General features: G+C 37.6%; 1 protein-coding gene across 2 annotated transcripts in view; it reads left to right on the top strand.

Annotated features, from left to right (window-relative positions):
- Positions 1 to 25129, top strand: part of LOC142151640 (prolactin-releasing peptide receptor-like) — a 132405-nt gene that overhangs the window by 48823 nt on the left and 58453 nt on the right. For both annotated transcript variants that reach the window (XM_075207486.1, XM_075207487.1), the window contains exon 2: positions 8635 to 9653. In XM_075207486.1, the coding sequence (XP_075063587.1) occupies positions 9238 to 9653 (416 nt within the window). In that variant the 5' untranslated portion in view covers positions 8635 to 9237. The remainder of the gene's footprint in view (positions 1 to 8634; positions 9654 to 25129) is intronic.

Here is a 25129-nt window from a genome sequence, read left to right as displayed (position 1 = left end):
GAGCTTAACCACAAAGTTAAGGTTGGATATTACAGCACTCCAGTCCACTAACAATAATAAAAACAACTTTATTAAAACCATATTAAAGAAAAAACAAAAAACATTTCCATTGTTTGATTATTAACCAGGCCACAAAGGGGTGAAAATATTAAAATCTGAGAGGTGAAAAATAGTGAAATAAACTACTATTACTTATGTAAATCTAGTCTTGTACTTGCTAGAAATGCCTCATATTATCAGCTTATTAAAATCTGATATTGAACACAAGAACTTTTATAATTTTCTTGTAGTACCTTATTTTACAATATTGCGTAATTTCTTGTGATTGAGGAGTGAGCATATCTCTACTTGTACCAAGGATATTTATTCAGTATATTAAGAGCCAGCCCATCAAGTATCATATCATAATACAGGCATATCACACATCCTTTCATTAATAATCTGACATGATTACACTCTAGCATCATTGTGTAGTGAAAGAGAAGTTCTTAGGTCAATAGTGCTATGTTTATTGAGGTCATCCTTACAAAGAGAATATTCAAGATATATGGCAGCTAGAATGCTTACACGGGTTACTTAGCAAACTAGATTATTGAAAGGTAGAGTAGTATAGGAAAATAATAACTTTTGTACTAATAGGTTATTGCACTGTAAAGTAGTATAGGGAGACATTATCTTTTGTACAGACTAAATCCCCATATTTTCATTTCCTTATGTGATAACTCAATTATTGATATCTCTGTAGTGGGATTCCTTCATACTAGGATGTGTGTAAGATAATATTTATGTTCCCTATCTAATTATAACATTTATTTTGCAAATTAGAAATCTGTACTCTAATAGTGTAATTAGGTACTTTCCACTCTTATGATGGCACAAAATAATCTCTGAGTTTTATGTGATTAAATGGTACATACAAACAAAGAAGAATTCTAATCCGCTCAAGGGATTAAACTATCCTCATCTATATGAATACTCAAAGCAAATAAAGAGTATGATCTGAGGGGGGTGCTCTCCCAACTATATATCTGAATCAAAGAACATATTGTGAAATAAATCACCAGAAAGAAGTTGGCTCTTGAGGCACTCCAGTCCTCTAGTAATGTTTAATATAAAAACAAATTTATTGAATAATATCTTTAAAACACTTGTTGTCTAACCAGGTCTCTAAAGTCAGCGAACATTTTTAAAATCCAAATATGTGATAAAGTATTAAAAAAAAGTGTGAATAGAAATAAAAACAAAAACAAACAGACCCTTCAGGGAAGCCGGTTTAAGATGATGTGCAACTGTTTTTGTCCTGATCTCTATAATTGCTAGTATAGGGTTTATACATCACAAGGTGTTAGTTAAAATTAGTATTCACATATTGCAATGTATTGTTCTTTATAATAACTGTATATTTATAAACAATGAATCCAAAAACTTCTATCCTATTGTATCTTATTCCACTTCATCCTTTTCATATTTTGCAAAGCTGCAGCACTATTATTTATTTTATATTATTAGAATAGATGTTCTTATGTCTAAATATAATAGATGTAGTAAGATATATCAGTCCAAGGAAAACAGAAGAGACCATGGGGTAAATATATCAAGCTGAGAGTTTTCTGGCGGGTTTGAAAAACCAATCAGATTCTAGCTATCATTTATTTAGTACATTCTACAAAATAATAGCTAGAATCTGATTGGTTGCTATAGGCAACATCTCCACTTTTCAAACCCGCCGGAAACCTCTCAGTTGATACATTTACCCCCAGATGTATTCATTGAGTAGATATTCCTTGTTCAAAAGAAAGAACAGAGAGAAAAATTCTTCAGTAATCCCTTTTAGTGGTGATATTATTATAGATTCTCACTATAAGATTTATATAACTTTCTTGATAATCATCTGTTGAATACTTACAAATATAATAAAGGACTCTCTGTTTTTTGCATCACGTATTAATGTAAGTATGATTGATTTTACATGCACTCTGTAGGGCATAAGTTAAATCTTATTATGATTTTCCGTTGTGTGGTGTATTCCACTTATTTGCTGTTAATATAGCTTCTCCTTCCTCCCATTTCAAACACTTTCCCCTGTTACATATATTAGCCCCATATAACAGTGCTGTCTAATAAAGCCATTACTACTATGTAATTTCGCCGTACAGACTTACTCAATGGCAATTCACAGACCCGGAAGTGAGAAGCCGATAAGCGGCTTGTTTTAAAGATATTATTCAATAAATTTGTTTTTATATTAAACATTACTAGTGGAGTGGAGTGCCTCAAGAGCCAACTTCTTTCTGGTGATTTAGTTCACAATATGTTATTTGGTGCATAAAATGCTACAAGATCTATTCCCTGTGTACGCATCTAAGTGTGGGAGCGTGGGCATAGTAGTAGAGTCTTAGTAATCTGTCCACAATGCTTATTCACTTTCCAAATCTCCTTAGACCGCTTACCTCACATATGTGCCTTCTTTATATCTAATACCCCATGCCATATCTGATACAAAGCACAATTATTAATACTGCATGCCCTGTTCTCATAGATGTGGCTGTTCATCACATGCTAGTTTGTAATTTTCGGGTCTGTGACGTCATACGTGACATCCAACCTGACACGCGTTTCGCCCTATAGGCTTAATCGTGGGTATTGCTCGTTTGTCATTAGTGTATAGTTTTTATAGTTAAGCCAACCAATCGTTGTATTGCAGTTTGATTGATGTGCTTCTTATTCAATCATGATACCCTGTATGATGATTACATGGAATAGCTTCCTTGTTCCTAGGAAACGTTACTATATTAACATTCAGATCTATAATGCAGATATTTCACAATTACACTTGGATCTCTAAGGAAAGGGAATTGAAAATCACAAAATATTAAGAATTGCACAATAGCTTGAATTTCCCATACGTTTTCTTCACCACCGTTATTATATTAATATTAATTTGTTTACCAAAGTCTATATTATGGTTTACTTCAATGTCAGAAAAATGTGCCTCATCCATAATTAGACAGTTGATATATAAAATTCCAAAGAGGTTTATATCATCTATAATGATAATAATATAAATGACCTTATTATGTTGAAAGTAAATCCATGGTATCACCTTTGTTATGATAAATCTATAGTATCGGGTTAGTAATATTCATAGTATCCTGCAATCTTACATTGTAAGTGATGTGTATATAGGACTAAGTTTACTCTAGTAAATGGAAGTGACATTGCAATGAAATCAGTTATAAACTTAATTTTCAATTTGTGTTATATTTATTTATCATTGTTTTTACTTTTTATTTGTTATTTTTTATTACATATTTTTTATTTTTTATTAGTTGTTATGTATTATTGTTTATTATTATAATTATTTCAAAACTTACTTGTGGAACAAGTGTATAGTGCTTAATAAATTGTGAATATGGGTGTAAAATGAGTGTAAACTAGTGACTCATTATGATGTATCAAACTTAAGAAAATGAATCGTACAAAAAAAAGGATAATCTTGTCTCTATAGATTAATCTAATTTTCATAGGGGTATCCTATATCATTCCAGAAACTTTTGATTCTAAAGGTAGTGGGTGTTACTTGTCACTCCTATCATAACAAATTTAGCTTATTTTTCTTATATTAAAATATAATTCCATAGTGGCATAATAATTATAATCAATGTGTAATCCTATCCTCTTTTTTTCAAGAGACCTGGTTAATAATCAAACAATGGAAAATGTTTGGTTTTTTTTTAAATATGGTGTTAATAAAGTTGTTCCTATTATTGTTAGTGGATTGGAGTGCTGTAATATCCAACCTTAACTGTGTGGTTAAACTCACATACGTTGTAAATTTTGTATCATTCTAATTTATTTGGAAGTTAATGCAAACATATCAAATGTAAATAATGTGAAAAGGGTCATGTCGAAAGGTTTGAGGATAACGACTGGCACTTTCTTTACGCAATAATTACTTCAAATAAAAGCTGAAATTAAATGTGTTAATGATTGCACATATTCACCATATGTAAAGTGTGTTTGTTTAAGGTCCTGATTTCTTGCCATGCTTTCCAGTGAGATAAATAATTAGACAGTATTAAGTAGACAGCAGCTGTGCATTCTGCAGATTGTACAGAAAGGAGTGGTGTTACAGCTCTCTATGCATCTCACAGTGGGATGAATGGGATCATGAATTGCTTTTGAAGCATAGATTTTATTTTTAGTGTTATTCAATAAATATACGAGCCTCTGGCTTTTTTCTCTTTTGCCTGAACTATTGTTGAATTACTCTGTGCTTTGATAGCTATAGTAATTATGCTACCGCTGTGACTATGAAGCCATGAGCATGCCTTTCAAACTTCCTTCATAATGTATGAATGCCAAATGCTTTAAACTATACATCTATACAGGTAACACCTTCAGGTATCTGCACTAGCAAATGATAGGACGTGGGCAGCACAGTGGCTGCCCACGTCCAAAAACATACTGGTAGGTTAATTGGCTGCTATCAAAATTGACCCTAGTCTGTGTGTGTATGTTAGGGAATTTAGACTGTAAGCTCCAATGGGGCAGGGACTGATGTGGAATTAGTGGCGCTTCATAACTAACTGATGATGATGATAGGGGGCATCAAATGCCTTGTTCAGAAAATGTCTTACCTGAGCAAAACGTGCCTATAATGAGGTACAGATGCAGCTGGCAAGAGAGGAGCAGGCACAAAATATGGAAAATTAATTACAAATGCTTATTATCCTTATTATGCTTAATATGCACTGCCAGCATGATGCCTCAATCAACAAACATTTCCCTAATTAAAATGTATTACCACAGCAAGCAAGTTTTATTTGCCTGACCCAAGTAGAATTTTCATCATTTTGCAAACTTTATGCAAAATGAGTTATTGATAATTTTAGCTGTTTCATGATATTAGTAGAGTTTGGTTGGTAAGTCCTATTGCAGCCTTGTATTATCTCTGTAGTTATACAATAACTCCCATTTGCCTCTTTATTTGGGAGCTAAACTAGAAACTGCCAGGAAGGAAGGTGCTACAGTGCTAGATAGGGGCTTGATGTTCATTACCCACCCAACTGAAATGCCTGTAAGTTGGTGCCGTTCATGGGGATCTGTCTTACCAGGACTGGAAAAAAACATTGGCAAGTACATTATGCTTAACAAGTCTGAGGGCTAGATTTACTAAGCTGCGGGTTTGAAAAAGTGGGGATGTTGCCTATAGCAACCAATCAGATTCTAGCTTTTATTTATTTAGTACCTTCTACAAAATGATAGTTAGAATCTGATTGGTTGCTATAGGCAACATCCCCACTTTTTCAAACCCGCAGCTTAGTAAATCTAGCACTGAAAGTTTGTTTGTTTTAAAATGCACATAATCTGCGTACTCCTGAATTCAACAAGGAAAGGATCTGCAGATAAGTGCGCTGATGAACTTGGGTGTAGGTCTGCACTGCTCTACTGCACAAGACACTGCAAGATATGTCCAATGCCTATGTGGAATATACATTCACACAAAAACAAACAGAAAAAGAAAAAATATTTAATTAATGTTACCTGTTAATAAGCTAAGCATTAATGACAAAACATGACGTGGCTGCATGTCTGTGTGTGTCTGTTAGGGAGTTTAGACTATAAGCCCCAATGGGGCAGGGACTGATCTGAGTTCTCTGTACAGCGTTGCAGAATTAGTGGCGCTATATAAATAGATGATGATGATGATGCATGCGCTCGAGTTTGGCATCCCCTTACTGTACATCGACTACGAGTGAATGCCCCTTCTGTGCCCCGTTTTGACCCAGAACTCATAGGCTGTAGCGAGTGTGCTCTGTGTGTGAAGATGAACATGCAGTGAATATTGCTGTGCTCTGTGGCGTATGACAAGGCTCTGGGCACGCGCAGAGCAATTCTGTGTACGATACGCACAATATCAGCAGATACGTGGATACGTGCCTTGTTAATCAGGTCCTAAATGTGTAAAAGTATCCACATGTTAAAACTCAAGGGGCCTGAGTCATTAAGGCAAAGAAGGAGTAAATGTTCTCTGGGACAAACCATGTTACAATGCAAGGGGTGCAAATTAGTTTATTATTTTGCACATAAGTTAAATGCTGGCTGTTTTGTCATCTAGCACACAGATACTTAATAGCTTTATTATTACACTGAAATATAAAGATAATCTAGGACATGCCCTACCCAACTATAAATCCGTCCCCACATTTTAAATTTACCTCCCCCTCCAATGCAACATGGTTTTGCCCAGGTACAAATGTTACTCCTTTTTTATGCTTTGCTCTCCTTAATGACTCAGGCCCAAGATATTTTACATTCTTTGTTCATTTAATTTGGAAGGTGCACAGAGATTTATTTCATCAAACCATGTTTCTGTTAGAAGCCAGAACCTATCAGCAAATTAATTGGAAGAGGATAAATAGAACTATGCAACACTTAGGAGACTCATCTTGTAAGCTGGAGGGGGCAGGTGAATTAGGCCGTCCACATTAGCAATCCCATTAGCTTTGCTGTGGATGCCACATTAGCTCTCAACCAGAGAAAGGGGAAACTCCAACCTGCTGCACTATATACATATCCCATATGTTTTTCTATAGACATTTTATGGATTTATAATCAAAATGACAATAGATATGTATAGTCAAATAGGCGCAAATAGGATAGGCTGCTCGTGTAGCCAACCAAAAATAGGTCACCCCAACAACCTATATAATAAATCAATTGTCAAAATAAAGGTAAGCCTAACCAAGCACCAATCCCAAAATCAAGATATAGCTATGAATGACCAGAATGGTCCAACGAGAATTACTGACTGACGGTATTCTAGTTGTTCATTGCAAAAATAATTAAAAGGAAAAAATATAAATACTGCAACAAACGGATTTAGGAATCCTTCCAATAATCAGGTATTATAAAAGGCAGTCTCTGTATATAAATTCTGCCACTGAAATAGGTTGATATCTCTGTAGATTTGTCACATATGGTATCCTTAGTCCGATAATAGATGCAACAGTCTTTTCATAGATACATCTCCTACCGTATCTACCGTCTCAGGACAGATCCGGAAGATGTAAAATCAGAGATCACGTAGCGGAGAAGTATTAGACATGCGTGTTCTATTGTTGAGATATGGGATGGGTGAAATTCATTGTCTGTGAATCTGCACAGCAAACATGGAGAAACATGTCCAAGTATGCTGCATAACCCTGCTGAGCTGTATTTTATATTGGTCAATTATGTATCTTGCTTCATACAGTACTGTAGAAGCTCTGACAGTTTACACTGTAACTGCCTACCTGTACATAGGTGTAAGTTGCAGCAGCTGTTGTAATCTTATGTTGTTGTATAACACTAAAGTGATCAATTTGAAATGTATTTACCCTTTGCCTGATTTCCTTTTCTTCTTCATTGTCCCTTTGCCCCTTTACACATGCCTAGTGGGAAATCAGACTGAAATAAAGCACCTAATGAGAAAAAAAGGCGATGCGTAGTGTGACATTAACGGCAAACACAATGTACACTGCCCTGGAATAAATAAACATTTGCTTAAGAGCTGAAACTGGCTTCAGGCAAAAACAAGAGCCGATCTTACACAAATCATTGCTAATCTAGCAGCATTGATCTCACCCCACAATGCTTTTATGCATATATAATTAAATTGTTAATTAAATCAATGCAACAGGTAAACAGAAAAGATGGAAATGTCAATTATAGATCGACTGTGATCCCTTGATGCTATAGGCTATAGGCTTAATCTTAGCACCGGTAGATAGGGCTGTTCACCCTGTACACTCTTCACGAATAGCAGATTACCGACAAAGAAGAGTTTCAGAACAAAACACTAAATTTAATCTGAACTATGATCAAATTGTTGTAGCAGAATATATTCACTGCTCAGTTATATGTCACTTTACAAATCTTAAAAATGGTTTAATAGTTGTCTTTTTAGGGTATGTGTATAGTGGTTATTTTGTCTTTTATCCACTTGATGTGTGTTTTGTTTCCATTGTGGGATCACTGAAAACTGAGAACGAATGGACAGCTATGCCTATACGTTTCCTATCAAACCACACTATGGGATCTATTTGGTAATATGCCACGAACAGGCTGATTTTGTTCCCCCCCGCCCAAAATCGCCTATTGCCGCAATTTATCAATGAAATACTTAGCTGGCCTGAAGCAGTAAGGATTAATTTACTGCTTGGCTGGGCCAGTCTGATGGAATATGCTTATATGTGACCTTGCTAGCCGGTCTACGGCTAGCAAGGTCACGCAGTGTAGCTAAAGAGCCTAAACTTGGGCTTTCACTTCCACTTGGGGGACACAAATAAATAAATAAATAATTATTAGAAACATATCAAGTAGTAATCAATGCTACCGTCAGCAGTAACCCCTTGATGTATACTGCAAAACTCTATCCCTAACCCTATAACACCCATATTTGCTGGCTATAGGGCTTTTCACTCTGTGATAAATATACCCCTATGTGTCCTAATTGTTTTTTCTTTAGCATTCATGCTCTGTAGTGGTATTTAACTAGAAACCTGCCCATATGTCAGTAGGGATCAACTAACCTTTCTTAATCTGCAACCAGATTATATCCTAACAATATCTCTTATGTGCTCTCTCTAGGAATAACGATTCTATATGAGGAGAACAGAAGTAAGGAGCCGGGACAACTGCATCATTTCATCAAGAAAACATAATCTGATGATGTAAAATCAGAAACATCCCAACAGTGCTATCGAGAGGAATATATCATAGGACGAGAGATGCTTTGGAGAATAGAAAGCATTACATCTTCCTTTACACACAAACCACTGTGCCACATTCTGGATCTTTCATCAACAGTAATGAAGAGTAAATGATGGAACTGAAGACATCATAAGGGTTCCAAGTAGAATGTTAGTAGTCTCTTAAGCTTTAAACAGCTCAATTATAAAGTATTTGCAAACTTTCATGCAGAGCTAGATTATGCTTAAACAATGTTGACAAATGACAATGATTTTGACATTACTGAGTAATCCAGTGGTCACAATTAAAGTAATTGCAAATCCTTAAGTTTCCGGTTTGAGAAACCAGTTCCTTCACCAATGACACCTAAGATGCTTTCTAATAATACTACTACACAAGTCTTTTACATGTAGAATTGCCCTGAACTAATACGCTGATATAAGGTTGTCAATTATGATATCTAACTGGAATATGAAATGATTTCAAAGATTGACTAAAACTATGGAGACCACTGGTGGCCGGAGCTATGGACCAACCAATCTAACTATCTACATGGTCAAACTGAACAGCTCCAATTCAAGCTCTGAGTTCATTGGTGTCCAGCTAATACAGTCCTACAAGCTTCTCCTCATACCATGCTATACTCTGGTGGTACTGATCGGCATTTTTGGGAACTACTTGCTCCTTTACGTCATCTGGAGAACTAAGAAGATGCACAATGTCACTAATTTCTTTATTGGAAACCTGGCCTTTTCTGATATGCTTATGTGTGCCACCTGTGTGCCCTTCACTCTTGCCTATGCTTTCAACTCCCAGGGCTGGATTTTTGGCAAATTTATGTGTTACTTTGTGTTCCTGATACAGCCAGTGACGGTTTATGTTTCGGTTTTCACCTTGACTGCCATTGCTGTGGACAGGTAATCTTATCTTATTTCTATTTATGATACAGATTTAAAATGTCTGAAAGAGATACTGTTACACAACCGTTGAGGGTTGTGTCACGTTGACACTTTATACACCAGTATATGGAATCCTGGATTTATTCAGGCTTTTTTTTTATCCTTTTCTACTTGCATATAGCAGACAGTAAATGTGGGTTATGGCCATACTAGCGCTGGTAATCTCTGTGCGTTCAGAGTGGCACTGCCCTTACGTTGTGTGGGAAGATGGGCAATAAAGTAGTGTTATACCCAGAATGTTTGTTCATATCAGTGCAGGACAACATGTGAAAATGGACACATAACAGATAATTTTATTAGTCAGTAGATGATCTATGCTTATAAGATATACTCTTAGGTTGACATAAGATTCTACACCTTCATGCAAGATATGACCATTGGACTATTATTGTATTATTATTGTTATTATTGTTAATTAATCATTCACCATAACAAATAGAGGTTCTTCCACCGAAGGAACCTCTCTGTTATCTGTATAGGAAACCTGGCTTGCTGCAGGGAAAACGTGTACTTGTCCATAGCACTTTAATAGACCTTTATGGACAAATTACCATTGAGCTCTATTAAACTGCTATACAAACCCTCAGTGCTGACAGCTGTGGGGAAATCCAGTGCTCTAATTCAGGTAAAAATGGGGGGGGGTCTCCTATTTACTGTTTGCATTCTGGGCTGGTTGATTAAAATATGGTTTTCCAAAGAGGACATACACTGTAATTTATGTATTTGTCATCTACTAATACTGTACAGACAATAAATGTCCCTATCTATTCCCACATATATATAGTGATATTTTGTAAACTGTCCCAAAAAATACAAAATAAGCTACATAATTTTTTTAAGATTGTACAAATACATTCATGTCAATTTAAATGGTAATTACACATTGTAGAAAAATAAATGTATTTTGTAGAGAAAAAAAATATTGTTTTATTTTGTTAGCCAATAGTCTTAGCTCTGGGCTTGTTCGGTTTAAATGTAATATAATAATAATAATAATAATAATAATAATAATAATAATTAATAATGTATTAATTATATAACACAAAATCACTTATTGACTATAGTAATGTCATTATAAATATTGAAACAATCTAATTAAATAGATATGTGTAGAAAGTATGCCCTGTTTTAAATGTATTATTGTATATATTTTCAGTAAGCCAAATAAGCATATTATAAACTATATTGCACAAAGAACCAACTTTCTTGACACACATGTCGCTCATACTGATATACTGTTTGTATGCCCGAGATGAAATTAAATATCAGCCATAGGGGTATATTCAATTGTGCGTGGAGTTCCTCCGAAATAGGTGCAAAGGCATTCTGCGTTACAGCAACATCTCGGATTTCCCTTCGCCCAGCCCCCCCCCCCCCCCATAGGTTTGCGAAGGGAAATCTCCAATGTTGCATTACCATATTACCATAGAAAATGTGCAACCGCAATATTCATCTGAACATCCCTGCTAATTGAATTTGCCCCATAGACTCCATTAAAACAGTCCCCTAAAGTGGCCAATGTCCTGAAACTGTGTTTGTTAGCCCTGACTAGATGAGGTCACTTTTATTTTCTATATTTTTAATTAACTACGAAGTATATTTCACAGATGATGGATTCATTGGTGGATTTGTAGTAGACACAGTTTTGTGTGTGGATTGTCGCTGATCTGTGGGTCTGAGTGATGCCAATCTGTAAGTGAAATATTCTTCTGTGGACTAATTCCAAGTGGTTTTTATAACAGACTTCTTTTCTCTGTTTTGAATGATAAACTGTGGCTGTGCTCACAAAGCCACATGTCTGAGAGCTGTTGGAATTCATTCATTTAATTACAATACTATTTGACACCTTAATTGTGACCATAGATAGCTACAGGGAGTCCAGCTGAATATTAGGAGAAGGGTTTATATAAGGCAATTTATGTATTTATAGCAGATATAAAAATTAGCTTTTGTCCCAGCCTCATTTCAGTTTTTTAAGCAAAATTTGCTTAGTAAATTAACTCCACATATGCTGTAAAAGTAGTATTCTACAAAAACTTATTAGGCTGAGTACCAATGGGTGGGGGGTTGGTGGACATTAGAATGCGCTGGACATTGGGGCATTGGGGTATAATACTAACCACAGGGTAGGTTGTGCTAAGAATGTGGTTGTGTAACAGTCTGGAGATTGGATTGGAGTCCTGTGGCATGTAGGAAGGCAGGACACTAACGTTAGTTATGATAAAAATTGTCAATGGTTCAGTACACGGTGAAGCAAGCAAGACAAAGGGCTCAGAAAGAGGCGTAGTGAGGACAATCTGAGGTCAGTACACAAATAACAGCAGGAACTAGATTACTGGCTGGAGCACGATAATCTGACAAGGAATACATGAATAGGCAAGGATTATATAGGAAGTCAGAGGGTGGAGCTGGAACATCAGGAGATCACAGAGTAAAGGCAGAGAGCTGTCCAGCAGCCAGAAAGGGAAGAGAGGCCATTAAGCCAAAGGCAATTAAAATCATGTGTTTGTGGCCAGCATGTACTTACCACTTCAGGGTTAAATCTTCAGAGTGAACAGCCAATAGGATCCAGTGGGAGTGCCTGGCACGTTCATATTAACAGTTGTATAAGAGAGCAACTTCCTCTTTTCCATGGATCCGGATACCTCCCCCCCACCTGGCAATTAGAGATGTTTATATAAGATTTAACATGTTTTTTCTTCCCATACAGACGAGGCACAGTTGTTGTGGGAGAGCATCCAGTCGGCTTGCAGTTAGCAGACAGTACTTACTCAGGTTGTGGTTATTGGTCACTGTCCCCTTCAAAGTCACTAGACTCTGGGTTGCTCTAGTAAGGAGGACCCTGGGATGCCTAGTAAGGGCATAACACTGTTGAGTCCAGAGGGGGTATAGTTGCTTATTGCCTCACAATAGTACTGGCCAATAGATAAGGTTCAACGTGGGTCAGTGGGAATGTGATCTCCCACCTTATTGGTATATGCTTCTTAGCTGACTGCCCTGCTCTCTCCACCACCTCATTTTGAATAGATATTTTAAATAAACTGTGACCTTTCTTCGTCTTTTTTGACCAAATTTGTCAGAGAATATGTGATCCCAATATCAACCACTCCAAAAAATGCAATCTATAAAATTTCATAATTTAAAAAGAAAGTAAGGTTGATCAATGAGCCTCCATCGGCCCACAAGATCTTCAGCTACCACAAGAGGTAGTTCTTAGAGTTTCTTTATATTTTTGGGATTTAGCCTGACACCTGAAGAGCTGGATCCATACCTGCCTTTTTGGTCACAGACTCAATTCTTCTTGATCGACCCCAAGATCATCTCATCAAAAAATCAGCCCAACTACAACTCGCCCACACCCCAGTCCATATACCTTTTGCAAAATCTAAACCTGGATCTGCCTAGTGAGAAACATTGTTCACCAGATTTAGTAATTTGGTAATTGGGCCGCTAAGAAAAGGTTATATATTTAGCCATTAGGAAACAGAAGGAAATTAAACCAGTTTGGGTTTATATTTTAAGGGTTCTGAATATAATGGATCTGAGTCATTAAGAAGAGTAAATAAAAAAAAGGACTTGATATGATCTTGGACAAAACCAAGGGCCTGATTCATTAAGGATCTTAAATGAAGAGGTATCTTATTTCAGTCTCCTGGACAAAACAATGTTACAATGCAAGGGGTGCAAATGAGTGTTCTGTTTTGCACATAAGTTAAATACTTACTGTTTTTTCATGTAACACACAAATACTTGATAGCTTATTTGTACACTGAAATTTAAAGTTGATATGTGTGTGGTACATGAAAAAACAGTCAGTATTTAACTTATGTGCAAAACAGAATACTAATTTCCACCCCTTGCATTGTAACATGGTTTTGTCCAGGAGACTGAAATAAGGATCCTCTTCCTTAATGAATCAGGCCCCAAGTTACAATGCAAGTGGTGCAAATTAGTTTATTATTTTGCGCATATAGAAAATACTGCTCTTTTTTATGTAGCACACAAATACTTAATAACTTTATTTTTACACTTAAATGTAGCATAGATATAGGACATGCCCCATCCCAACTATAAATTTGTCCCAGCAATTTAAATTTACCTCCCCCTCCAATGCAACATGGTTTTGCGAGGTGCAAAGTTACTCTTTTTTTTATGCTTTGCTCTCTTTAGTGAATGAGACCTTTACTTATTCCATCCAGAACCTGGTAGATTTTTAGTTGCTGTTTTATTATTGTCTTTTCCTGCAAATTGTTTCTCTGTTTAATTGCACCACTGATTTAACAACATAATTATGTTGGAGAGTAAAAGCTATTATACACAATTATGTAGAATACTTTGTATGATTTGCCTATTATTTTACAGCCTGTATATTGTCCATGACAGGTAGCGTACTAACCATTGAGATAAAGGAAATTCTAGAGAATGTTTTGTGTAAAGGACATCTGTTAGTTCTTATGGAGGTAATTAGCCGTTAGTTAAAAGTAAACCAATGGATTCAGCTGTCCCAATTTGCATTTATGAAATGTGCTGAAAGCATATCTTCTCTGCCAAGTATGGTGTTTGCTTCATTCAGGCATTTGTTTCTGCTAATGGTGCTCACTTTAGACCATTTGCTGGTACAGGCTGTGTGTGCAGTACTTGGAGTAAGAACAAGGCATTACTTCTCACTGCTTCTGGATATTGGGTACAGAGCCAGCTCCATCATTGGTCCATTAGAATATCTTCACACACTAACCTGAGACAGGCACCTAAGGTTACAGACCATGCAAATAACAAGCGATTACTATTCTTAGGTCTCTGTCTAACATAAGGACATTATTTGGTGTCTTGGTTTGTTACATTTATTTTATAAAGCATTTTTAATGTTATATATGCAATGTAATAAAAACAGGCAAAAACATAAGAAATTAAAGTTTCCATGATTCCTCTCTAGCGTTATTCTTACAAAATGAATTCAGTTGCGGAAAGGACGCCTAACCTTCAATAAACTACTTGGCAATTGTGAATTATCATAAATGCAATGTTAGTTTTTGTTTTCAAATTTATTCTCCTTTGTATTTGCTAATTCTCTCTGTCTCTCCTGTCCCTGTTTTTGACAGGATGTAAGTATCATGTATCACAGCTGCTTTCATGTCTGAGGGCCTCTGTACAGTGAGCTGAGTAATATAAAAATGACAGTGTAACAGCATACTTGCCTACTCTCCCGGAATATCCGGGAGGCTCCTAAATTTCAGTGAGTCCTCCCGGACTCCCGGAAGAGTAGACAAACCTCCCAGAGCCTGTAAAATGCTGAAATTCACGGCACTGAAAGCAGGGGGGGGAGGGGGTGGGGCTTAATCACATCATTAAGATCCGCCCCCCGCTATGCAATACCTTGAATTTCTGTATTTTATAGTAGGGGCGGGGCTATAGTGACGTAATGACATTGTCACACTCCCTCCTACCCTTTGTCACATGATCTGTACTTCTGGGATCTCCCGGAGTACACATTCAAAAAGTAGGCAAGTATGTGTTCCAGTCTTGGTACAGAATATTGGTTGTGTAGGGATGCATCGAACAGCAAATTCTTAATACAAACAGTCTTTCATTTCCAGATTGTACAGCTTATAGGGAACAGCTGTTGAGGTGCATGCATCCCTATCAGGGTTGATATTTTTTTATACCTGTTATAGTGTGCATGTATGTGGCCACTCATAAAGCTATGCCTATGTCATTTTTAAAGGCTTTACTCCATTACAATAATGACCCTAACAGTCTCTGAAGATCCTAGAATATTTCTTTTGCCATAATTTCATTTTGGTGACACAGTATTTACTCCAGCATTGTCCTTGACGTCAGTTCTGTTCTTGCTGACCTCCGCTCTTAACTTGTCTTCAGTTTGCTTATTCTTGACCATGATTTGTGTTCTGTCCTTTTCTGCAAAGGGGTTATTTAAGTTGCTTAATGCCATGTGGGGGAGTAGCTTATTTCTTTTTGCACTGGTTCACAAAGGTTCAATCAGAAGGAACGCCATACATCTTTCACTGAGGTCTGGTTTAGACAAGGCAATAATCTAGCTAGATATAGAAGTGGGCAGGGCCATCTTTTCCATTGGGCACGATGGGCAGGTGCCCAGGGGCCCCACAGGCAAGGGGGCCCCATAGGCAGGGCTCTTAATTAGAATAAATAATCCTGCAAAAGAAAAAACCTGCAAAAAAACCTTCAAGGGTCACTGAGCAAGTACATCTATCTCTATATATCTATATCTGTATCTCTATACATCTATCTATCTATCTATCTATCTATATATATATATATATATATATATATATATGTAGGGGCCCCGGTGCACTGCTTTGCCCGGGGGCCCATAATGTTGTTAAGATGGCCCTGGAAGTGGGTGCAGTCTCCTACCTGGGCTATGTTAGTCCCCCATAAATTTGCTATAACGGGGTCCAAGATTTCTCTTGGCGTCCCTGCAGATAGGTGCAAGTGTATTTTTAGATGTGACCTATTGTATAATTGTTCACAATCCAAAAACATCTCCCTATTCTTTCTAGAAATTTGCTGATTGTAGTATTTTACTGTAATTTACTGACCAATTTACTGATCTGAAGAATATTATTATGCTCCAAGTCACCCTTGAAAGGTACACAGTGATACTTTCACAGCTTCTCTCACTTAGATATCAGCAATACCACAACCATTGGATTTACTTTAACAGTGTTACATGTAATTGTTAAAGCAATTCAATCCCTGGAAATAAATTCTCACAACTCCAAATCTGACATTTATCCTTTATTGCACCACTCTTTGTTAGTCCGCTATAAAGTATTTTTTCATATATGCAACCACCCACTGACTAAATGTAATAACCTGCAAATTACAGGTATATTACTGTATGCACTCTTTCAGAAAACTATAGTTCCCCAGAGTGCCTCTGGGGAGTTAAAGTAAATTGTGTCGGCCATTTAACGATGGACGAACTGCAAACTACAGCCCAGGCTGCTCTCTAGAGCCCAGGAATGTACTAAAAGGCTTCTGGAGATTCTTGGGAAAAAAAGGGGAGTAGGAAAAAATGGACTGTTGGAAACTAATGGATGTTTTGGTGTGAAGTGTGCTATGAAGGCTATCTGTGATAATGGATATTCCCACAAAGAGCCACTGAATACTATTGCTTAGTCCTGAGGGACTTTTGCAGCTAAAGTTCTAGACTTAAAAGCCAGCCCAGAAGAAAACATCTTTAGAGCATACTTGACAACTTTGGCAGATTGTCTTCCTGGAGGTCTGGGGGGCAAGTGGGCATGTGAGGGCAGAACTCAGCGAATTGCGTCATTTGTCCCTGCCCCCTAAACTGTCATCACTATTTTTGGCCTATAACAGCAGGGTATGGGTCCACGATGATGCGTGAATCGTGTCCTAAACCCCGCCCCCACCACCTAAGTAGAAAGGATCTGGGAGTTTGCCCTGATCTCCTGGGAGTCCTGGAAGGTGTCCTGGACATTTCGGAAGAGTAGGCAACTATGCTTTAGAGTACAGGAAAAGACCTAGCTTGCCACTGCCCATGCGATGTCAGCAGGACTCATATGAAGACAGATAAGTTTATTTTGCTTTGCTATGTTCAAGTTTTTAAGTGAGACATCAAACTGTGTTATTAAAACTTCTGACCGGGACTGTAATATTGCTATTAAGGTGTTATAGCACTGTCTGAAGGAAATGTTTATTCCAGCCAAATTTGCTGTATTTTAAGTTATCTGCGAGCTGACTGGGACATAGAAAGCAATCGTTTACCACAAGAGTTGTCTATATTGCATCAGAAGGTTTATTCTATTGTGGAACTACCTAAAATGGTTTGCTGATGAGAGAATTGCAAGTTGTTTAACCATACATTTGCTGGGACAGATCTGTTTAGGCCATTAGATGGATTGCTAAGCGGACACTGTCCTTTATACTGGAAATCGTTTATTGTGCAGAATTTCTATTTGCACTGAGCTCAGGAGTCACACATTCATCAAGTTGACTACTGATTTCATCTTGTACAAGTAAATTAGCTTCATGTGTCAGCTGAAGCTTTGCGTATGCCCGTGGATTACAATTTATCCCTTTGGGTTCTGTATATAATAATGTGACCCTAATCTACAGTTATTTCTTCTAAAGCATCTAACCTGAACAAGCTGAATTAATCATTGTTGCATCGCTAATGATTTTTGTGTGATAAGTATAATCAGTATAATTAAAAGTCTATTGTGTTTCATTTGTCTAGATAATCAGCTGCAGGGCCTGTAGAATCCTTCACTACACTGCGTCTGAGGTGTCAACCATCCACGACATTACATATGTAAAGTGACTACTGGCTGCTAAAGTCAATATAATAATGTTATAACATATCATCATCATCATCATCATCAGTTATTTATATAGCGCCATTAATTACGCAGTGCTGTACAGAGAACTCATTCACATCAGCCCCTGCCCCATTGGAGCTCACAGTCTAAATTCCCTAAGGTACACACACACACACACACACACACAGACAGAGAGACTAGGGTCAAATTTTTGATAGCAGCCAATTAACCTAACAGTATGTTTTTTGAATGTGGGAGAAAACCGGAGCACCCGGAGGAAACCCACACAAACACAGGGAGAACATATAAACTCCACACAGATAAGGCCATATATAACATAGTATATTAGTAGCCAAGGTATGAAGGAGGACTCAGTTATTTACTAAGCAGCTTAAGGTTATGTCTGTGGTAGTCATCATCAACCCAGTCTAGCATTAAGAGCCATATTTGATTCCAATTCTAGCTGCTCAGCTGACCCTTTGATGCCAGACTTGGCCACACATACTCTCTGGCCCACCAGCCCTTCTGTCAAAGTCTAGAGTTTCCAGACTGCCAGTTCGGGCCTTTGTAGCTTTATATTAATCTCTGATTTGTGTCTGTGGCAGAGTGATAACACCGTTCAAGCAAAATCCATCCACATGGCTCTAGCTCACACCCTTGAAGATTCTCTAATGTTATTGTGTTGCTCAGAGATATATAAGATTCATGGCCTTATTCAATATCAGAGGCTTGAAATTCTCTTCTGGGAATTTGGGACTTGAAACTTTATGGAAACAGTAGGAAATATTTCTCTATAAACCTACTTATCAATTCTTGTGCACTTACCATTACAACTTTACAGAGAAAAAAAACGTTCCATTGGCACAAGCTACATTTGCTGATTGGATAAAACTGATGCTGTGATATATGACCCTGTAAGTGTATTTCATTCTACCAAACAATAACTGTCAGGTGCAGCAATCATTCTAGAGACAGCGCTAGGCAAAAAGCGCTTAGGTCAGGAGAACATAAATCATATAGAAACAAAAAGTGAGCCAGAGGGAACAAATATGTTCCTGCGTATTTCCCAATGAGTCAGGGGAAATCAACATTGGTGAAGCAAATATAAGTACTTTTCCTTTTATCATAAATTGTAGAAAATAGAGGCCAAACATCTGCCCTCTGCTGACTTGGTTAAATGACTTCAATATTGCACTTGTAAGCAGTGGATTCCTGTTAAATATTTAAATCCAAGTAGTTAATGTTAGCCACTGCCCTAAACTGTACACTGTGTAAAATATGGGGAGCTGCATATATAATAAATACTCACCATTGCTTACAAATAATAGAGATAAAGTAAACAGCAACAGTTTATTTTGTGAACTGTTCAGTCTGTAAAAATTAGAGATGGTCACTGACCCCCGTGTTTTGGTTTTGTATTCGGTTTTGGATCTGAATTTCCTTTGTGTTTTGGTTTTGGTTTTGGTTTGCAAAACCGCCCTTGCGTGTTTTGGTTTTGGTTTTGTTTGGTTTTGCTTTGCTATTTTCGAAAAAAATACAATTTTTTTGGTCTAAAATAGCCTAATTTAGTGCTCCACCAGTTTCTTAGATAAGTGAGGTAATTCTAAAGCTAATAAATTATGAAAAAAACAGTTTAATCCCTGGTAGGCCGTCCTTAATTCGAACACTTGTCTGCAAATTATACAGACAAACCTGGTTGTCTACTTCCTCCATCTTTGATTATTGGCAATGTAGCCATCATCTTTGGGTGTATATTACACCCTCCACTTGTAGTTGAATATTATAAAAAGCAGCCTGCACAGACTGTGGAACTATAAAGTAAAATTAAATGGACCACGGAAGTTTGGTGGCTAAAATGTACAATATCAGTAAATTAAGCTTAATACGCTCCCCTGACACCCATTAGTTGGTGTCTACGTATTGAGATTGGGTCCTATTTAGTTACGTCTTTTTTTCATTATATAGAATTGTGTAGGGGTTAAATTCCATCTATCATTACTGAGTTGAATTGCTTGAACCTGAGTTTGAATTTCTGCCTTGAAAACAATATTTCTCTACAGATGTGTAAATCTGATTATTCATAGTAACACTGAACACTGCGTTATATGTAATTGGATATGCCATCGTGGAAGAATATTTTTATTTAGCATTCTCATTTTCTCAGCATGACATTTCTGATATCTGTGTTTGGAATATTTTCTTCTTTGGATCTTCAAACTAAAAATACTTTTTCCAGTATAGCTGACCTCTCAAAACATGAAATCACTATCATATATGGCATTTCAATTCTAAGCAATGTTTTTAAGTGCAGATAGACTCTACTTAAGAATAGTTATATACAAATATATTTAAATTTACCTTAAAAATGGGTCCGTTTTTAAGACGACTGTATTTAGCAGGGTTCCAGCACTTACATGTATTCGGGACCCTGCCTATGGTAATTGGCGCTGTTCTCCATAGGCGGAGAGCTCCGGATCGTAAAGCTGTTGAGCCACAGTTTCCCTGCCATGGAAAGAGACAACAAAGTCTGTAGGTGATCTCCAGAGGTCCCGGCTTTATAAGTGCAAGTACCCTGCTAAATAGGGCAAATTGTTGAGATCCCACTTGAGGAACCTCACCAAAGTACTGTTATTGTAAGAGATATAATAAAGTTCCCAAATAAAATGGAAAACTCATTTAGGATATTTGTGTGCACATAGAAAGATCGCATTAGCCATATCCTTTGCAAAACACAAGGGTAACTTGCAGCTCTGTTCCAAAAGTTAAAGTTGTCAAGATTTCTCAGAGGATATATATTTATAACTACAAATTAGACTGATTGAGGGTTTCTTATATTTAGAATTTTGAGATCTACTGTAATATGAGAGATCTGTTTGGATAAGGAATTTCTGCTGATAGTTTTAGAGCATGAGCTAGGTTTACACTTACCAAACTTACAAAATCTGGTATATTTCAAGGAACCAACTTTCAAAAATGCTGCACATTACCCTTGATTTTAAGAATGATACACAGCCCCTAAGTTACCTTGGCACTCCCAATCACTCATCCCAAAATGCCCCACTTACCCCTCACTTTCCATTCAGACATCCTACCTGCTCCAGAATGACCCCACTTGAAACAAAATGCCACCACATGCACGCAGACCCCACTTGCTATAAAATCCAATCACATGACCTCAGACCATCACAAGCTCAAGATCCCACATGTGCTCCAAAGTCCTTTGCATGACACTCTGACCTCTGCACACGCATGGGTGGATTGGGAACCTAAAGTAGACCAAATCAACTGTAGGCAGGACCAACACAAAAATAGGCGGGATTAGTACAAAGTTGACTATGCCACCAGAGGGCTGTAAAGTGTTAGAATGCCCATTACATACCACCCTTCCCTGAACATTCACACCCGTGAGACAAACATGTCCCCAGATGGGACAGAGCCCTAAATCAGGATTGTCCCACTGAGATTGGAATAGTTGGGAGGTATAGTTATTGGCTCACCCACATAACGACTGCCTCCTCTGTGCACGGCTAATGGGTACACTTTTACCAATACATAACAAGTGGAACAAAACAAGCAACTAAATTTAGCAGTAGCAAACCAGTAACAATATATACATATACAGATATTCATGTTTATTTAATGTGTGGGGTACGGTTTTTCGGGTGTGAAAAATCCAACACCCACCTGAAAAAACCCCGAAAGTATTAAAAAGCGATATCAATATTAATAGACATAGCTGAAAAGCGACTGTCTACATCACCGATGATGCATAATGTTGACTGCAAGTGATTTTGAATGAAGACCTGTCCGGCACTACAGTTTAGTGTCATCGCAACTTCTATTAAAGTTAATTTAAAGTGGCAATGTTGGGACCCCGCAGGTTAAGTGTTTAAACACTTAACCTGACATTGCCACACATTACATAGCCTTATGGCCCCCTGCCATCGCACACATTACATAGCCATATGGCCCACTGCCATCATACACATTACATAGCCATATGGCCCACTGCCATCATACACATTACATAGCCATATGGCCCCCTGCCATCATACACATTACACAGCCATATGGCCCACTGCCATCACAAACATTACATAACCATATGGCCCCCTGCCATCATACACATTACATAGCCATATGCCCCACTGCCATGATACACATTACATAGCCATATGGCCCCCTGCCATCATACACATTACATAGCCTTATGACCCACTGTCATCACACACATTACATAGCCTTATGGCCCACTGTCATCCCACACATTACATAGCCATATGCCCCTCTGCCATCACACACACACACACATTACATAGCCTTATGCCTCCCTGCCATCCCACACACACATTACATAGCCATATGCCCCTCTGTCACCACACACACACACACACACACACTACATAGCCTCATGCCCCCCTGTCATCACATTCACTCTAGAGATGAGCGGGCTCGGATTATCGCAATCCGAGCTACCCGAACAGTGCGGATCCGACGGCGATCCGAGCACTGTTCGGGTATTTCCGGCGGGGAGAATCAGTGAAACCGAGGCTGTGAGTCCAAATCCCGCTGTCGGATTCTCGCGAGACTCTGATTCTATAAATTCTCTCGCTTGCCGCCGCCATCTTCAGTCGGGCTCATATCAGGGAAGAGGGAGGTTGGATATTTTGAAAATTATGAGTGTTGTTTTTTTTTGTGTTAACTAATGGTGTTGATAAAAGTTTTTGGCACAGGTTAGTAAAATCCCACATGTGCGCTGGTACTACTGTCAAATACTGCCCAGGGGATTGGTTTGGGAGGTTTGATCATTGATAATTGTCCTTCAAACTGCTTTTACTATAAATAGTTGTGTGCTTGAAGATCTTCCCACATATTGTGTGCAATGTTTGTTGTAAAGTGGTCATGAATTATGGTGCATTAAAGTTTTAGCCTTGTATTGTATCATGCATGTGACAAATTCTTATATCAAGTTTGTTCATGACTTTGTTAAGAAGTTTTACTCTCATGTGTAATTAAGTTCTGTTCTCAAATTTTCTATGTATGTATTAGCCATATGTATGTATCTATGCTGATTGCTGTTATTTTGTATGGTCAAATATTGTGCCATATGTTTATGAAGCACAGACCACAAATGATCTTTTGGAGATTACCATTGATCTGATCACATATGGTCACCACTGTGTGTTATCAAATGCTGGCTACAGGTTTTTTTTAAACAAAAATTTTTATTGTTTATTTAAACAGGTTTACACGTATAAAATATCAGCGGTGAGTTGTATATATGGAGAAGAACATAAATACATGAGGATAAAATGGTAACATTTGCAGGCGTATGATAAATAAAGTAATGTAAAATCCAAATGTAGATTTGGTGTATATAATTCAAAGAGAAAAAGTTTGTAGATAAGGGGAGACATACAGGGGGTTAAGGGGGAAGAGAAGGGAGGTATCTGATGAGGGAGAGAGAAAAATAAAGATGAGTGAGTTTGTCTATGATAACTAGAGCAAGAGATTGGCATATTTAGTCAGTCATCTCCAATCAAGAAGAAGTAAATAGAAAGTAAGTTAAAATAAGAGAATGACAAACGGTAGAAAGGGGCGGTTCTGCTTCATAAAAGGATGTCCAGGGGTTCCACACAGCTTTGAATTGAATTGGAGTATCATTGAGGGTGGCGGTTATACTTTCCAAGCGATATGTTGACCATACAAAATTTATGGTCGCAGTAAGTGAGGGTGGGATCGAGCTCTTCCAGTGCGAAGCAACCAGGCAGTTAGCTGCATTCAGTATATGTCTAATTAGTTTTTGAGTTGGGCGGGATATGTTAGGGAGAGGTCTAGGGAGTAGTGAAAAAAGCGGCGTGTCAGGAATTTGAATGTGAGTAATGGAGGATATCAGTTTATAGACTTGTTGCCAGTATGAGATTATCTTGGGACAGGACCACCAAACGTGCAGCAGGGAGCCCCTACAACCACATTCCCTCCAACATCTGTCCGAAGAGGCTGGGAATATAATATGAAGACGCGATGGTACCAAGTACCATCTACTATATATTTTAATTGAATTTTCTTTGATTCGAACAGAGATAGAGGTTTTAGCCAGATTGGTTCTAATCTTGGTCCATTCTTTAGGATCTATAGTTTCTCCTGTGTCTTTCTCCCACGCGAGTTCATGTGGTTCCTTAGATGGGAGGTCAAAATTATTAATTAGTTGGTATAATGAGGATATGAGGCCTGTCGTTGAATTTGGGTGCTGCTGGCTACAGTTTTTACGCTTCAAGTGTTAAGCTTTGATCACAGATTGTCACTTCCCTGTTTTCTGATCTATTCACAAATCATCGTCCCATATTTCTTCCAAAGCTTGCAGAAACATTAGCACTAATTGTCACATAGTTTACATTTGTTATATTTATCACAATACTGTCCCTGCTGCTACATCTGATCCCAGATTGCAGAATTTTAGTTGAAGATTTTTTTACTTTGAATGTCCTCTGAATTATTGAATGCATTGTTGAAACAAGTGCATTTGTCAAACCTCTGAGTTTTCTAGGATTGTTAGAGAATCTTGGTCTCAGTTTGCCCATTCCATATCTGGACAGTGAGCTTTCAATGTTGAGAGAAATGTTTTAAGGTTGATCTAGGTGTGTGTGTGTGTGTGTGTGTGTGTGTGTGTGTGTGTGTGTGTGTGTGTGTGTGTGTGTGTTATATATGCAGACGCTGCATGTCATTACGAGAAAGACTTCATTTTTGTACTGTACTAGATTAATTTAGCTCATGTGTCCATTACTTATTGTAATGTGGAATCAGTGATTGTTCTATCTGATCTCGTTGATCTGCAAGTAAATTTTCATTGGAGTGTTACTGAGATTCTAGTTTACCATTTGGTTTAATGGACATGGATCTGATTTACTTTGTTCCTATATTAGAAGCAGAATCTGAATGATGGACTTGTGTTTGATCTGTGACTCTGTTCCTTGTCTAATCCCTTCATGTGTCAGTGAACCTGTAAACTGTTTTTTTGCCAATGCTTATAGTTTATGTTTGAAATGCAAGCATCCTGTGATCTAGTCTAATGCCCAGGAATGTCTTAGATCACTGATATGGTCAAAGTGT

This window comes from Mixophyes fleayi, chromosome 4, assembly GCF_038048845.1.
Source record: "Mixophyes fleayi isolate aMixFle1 chromosome 4, aMixFle1.hap1, whole genome shotgun sequence".
Classification (NCBI taxonomy): Eukaryota; Metazoa; Chordata; class Amphibia; order Anura; family Limnodynastidae; genus Mixophyes; species Mixophyes fleayi.
Note: the sequence above shows the minus strand (reverse complement) of the source record. Positions and strands in the feature narration are given on the sequence as shown.